This window comes from Carlito syrichta, unplaced genomic scaffold, assembly GCF_000164805.1.
Source record: "Carlito syrichta isolate Samal-C Ts95f unplaced genomic scaffold, Tarsius_syrichta-2.0.1 Scaffold311939, whole genome shotgun sequence".
NCBI lineage: Eukaryota > Metazoa > Chordata > Mammalia > Primates > Tarsiidae > Carlito > Carlito syrichta.
In genome coordinates, this window is record NW_007256035.1 from 404,269 (window position 1) to 406,729 (window position 2,461).

Genomic DNA, 2,461 nt, shown 5'->3' on the forward strand with positions numbered 1-2,461 from the left:
TTCAGACCGGCGCAGGCCACAGGCAGGAGAGGAGAGGGCAGGAAACACCTCATTCTGGAGACGTGTCCACACACCAAGCCTCATAAAATCCAAAAAAAATCTCACCTGGCTGTGATTTGGGGTTTTGTTTGGGGGGCAGGGATTCAAAGGAGTGAATACACTCTCATTTCTGCTTAACATCACACTAGGAAAAGGAGAAGAAAAGAAAACTGCCTTTTTATCTTTATCTAGAGTTGCATCCGAGGACATAAGAGGCAGGTTCCCACAGCAGCAGGCCTTCGTTCTCATTCTTGCACGTCTCACCCTGTAACCACTGAGCGCCGAAAACAGTGTGATGCGCCGCTCAGGGGCCGCAGGCAGTCTCCCCCAGTCAGAACCAGCCGCCCTCGTTCTGGGCAAAGGAGTCTGCAGGCAGCGGTGACTGTCTCCCTGCTGGCTCTGCCTGCGTGGAGGACGGCACGTTCGCGAAGCTGCCTGGCGGGGCTGCAGCTATGGCTGCTCCGCCCGCCTCCGGCAGTAGTTGCCATAGGCCTCCTCGAACATGGCCTTACAGGCAAAGCGGGCCTTCAGCTTGGAGCAGATGAGGAAGGAGCCCCCCATCTTCCTGTGCAGGGAGTAGGTCTCCTCAGGTGGGGGGACCAGACGGTGCTTCAGCATGACGGGAATCAGGTTGTGGATCTTCTCCGTGGTGCTCTGGGTGCCGAAGTCAAAGGGCTCATCTGAGGCGAAGGCCTCTCCCAGGATGAGGATGGCATCCAAGTGGGCATCTTCCATGACCTGAGGGGAGAACGGGAAGTGTGGATGACAACAAGATCCGAGAGCCCTCCGCAGAGTCCTGGGTTCCTGCCGTTGTGCCCTCCTACCAAGTTCTCACTGAAAGCCCTGTTCAGAAGTTGAGGAGAATGGCAGGCGGGTGAGTGTTCTGGTTTCTTTTCAACTAGATTAAATAACGGTAAGGGGCATGAACTAAACCCACAGGGGCCAGGAACACAACACTGATGTGTGGTCTGGACTGGTGTGAGGCGAGAGGGCGGGGTGGCAGAATGTGTAGTGAGCCCTGCCTGGCAGCACGCTAAGTTTCAGCAAAACACTGTTCTAGCCAAAACAGGAGTCAAGAAGCCTGAGCTGGGAGAGCCGGCCCACCAGGCATGTTCCACAAGCCCACCAGAGTCTGCCCAGGTCACAGCCTGTGGTCCTCTGCTGGGTACAGGGCTCTGGGCTGGTTGTCTGCCCACAGAGGAACCTGAGAAGCGACTGGCGCCAGCAGGACAGGGGAGAGTAGCAAGCCCTCCACAGACTGGGGCCAGGAATCAAGTCTAGCCTCAGAGTGAAAGTAGCCAAACAGAAGAGGCAGTAAGGGGCTGCTGTTTACTGAGGGCTTTGAGGCAGGTATAATTGGCTCCCTTTTACAACTGAGATAAGGGAGGCTCAAAGACACTAATTTGCCTAAAATGACATGCCTACTAGATGGCGACCCAAGACTTGATCCGGGTCTCTTTAACCCCTTCCTCAGTGTCAAGGAGAGGAAAGCACTGCTTTCCGAGTGGCTTTTGGGAGACAGGAACACAGACTATCCCCCTTAAAAGGCTGCTAGGATTTCTCCCAGCTCTCCCCCATCCCACTTGCACAAGCCCACAGACTCAAGTCCCCAAGTGGGTGAGAGTGGGAGGCAGAAATGAGAGCTTCTCAAGTCTCCTAGATGCCCAACTCAGCTGCCCACTTGGAAAATCTCACGCACACAGCATGCAGGCACTGGGTGGGCTGGCCCAGCTTGCACACTGCCTGAGGAGGCCTGGGCTCTGCAGAGACCACTGGAGGGCAGCTGCCCCTGTGCTTCCATTCATTTATATACTGAGATTCCACTTCAGATTTTAAAGTTTTCGAAAAAGTCCACACCCACCCTCCTAGCCCACCCAGCAGCCTGGCCCCCACCCCAGGCCAGCACCACTCACTTTGACCTCGTAGCCAGTGAGGAACTTCATCTCTATGGATTTTGTCCGCACAGTCTCCCGGTCCCTGTCGGCGGCGGCCCTGATGATCTGGTGCAGGCACAGGAGGGGACCACGGGGCGGCCCGGAAAGAAAAGCTCCTGATGTCCCAGGGAGCCGCATGCCAACCCCCAGACCACCCCACCGTCATCCTCTCCTGTCCCTTCATGAGACCCTGGCCTGGGAACACAGCCAGTGCTGGGCCTGACTCGGCCACGCCTGCCCACTGTCACCAGCCCTGGAAACAGGCAGCCTCCATGGGGACACGGGCAGGAGTCCACCCATTCTCCCTCCAAGTTGCCCGGCATCCTGTCCCCGCCCCCAGGTCACGGGCCAAGACCCGGGCCCCGCTCCTGCCGTACCTGAATGTAGAGGTCAGTGAAGGATCTGTCATACTCCCGCGTGGCCCCAAAGTCCAAAAGAGCCACCTGCAGATTGTGACACCAGGAAGGTTTGTCCTGGTCATCGGTGGT

At 57.2% G+C, this 2,461-nt stretch overlaps 1 protein-coding gene across 1 annotated transcript in view; it reads right to left on the reverse strand.

Moving 5' to 3' along the window:
• Window positions 1–210: 210 nt before the first annotated feature.
• The window catches only part of COQ8A (coenzyme Q8A), a 21,254-nt gene continuing 19,003 nt past the window's right edge, over window positions 211–2,461 (reverse strand). The window contains exons 12-14 of the mRNA XM_021718211.1: window positions 2,351–2,416; window positions 1,953–2,039; window positions 211–777 (exon numbers count right to left, since the gene is read on the reverse strand). Coding sequence (XP_021573886.1) covers window positions 490–777; window positions 1,953–2,039; window positions 2,351–2,416 — 441 coding nt within the window. The 3' untranslated portion in view covers window positions 211–489. The remainder of the gene's footprint in view (window positions 778–1,952; window positions 2,040–2,350; window positions 2,417–2,461) is intronic.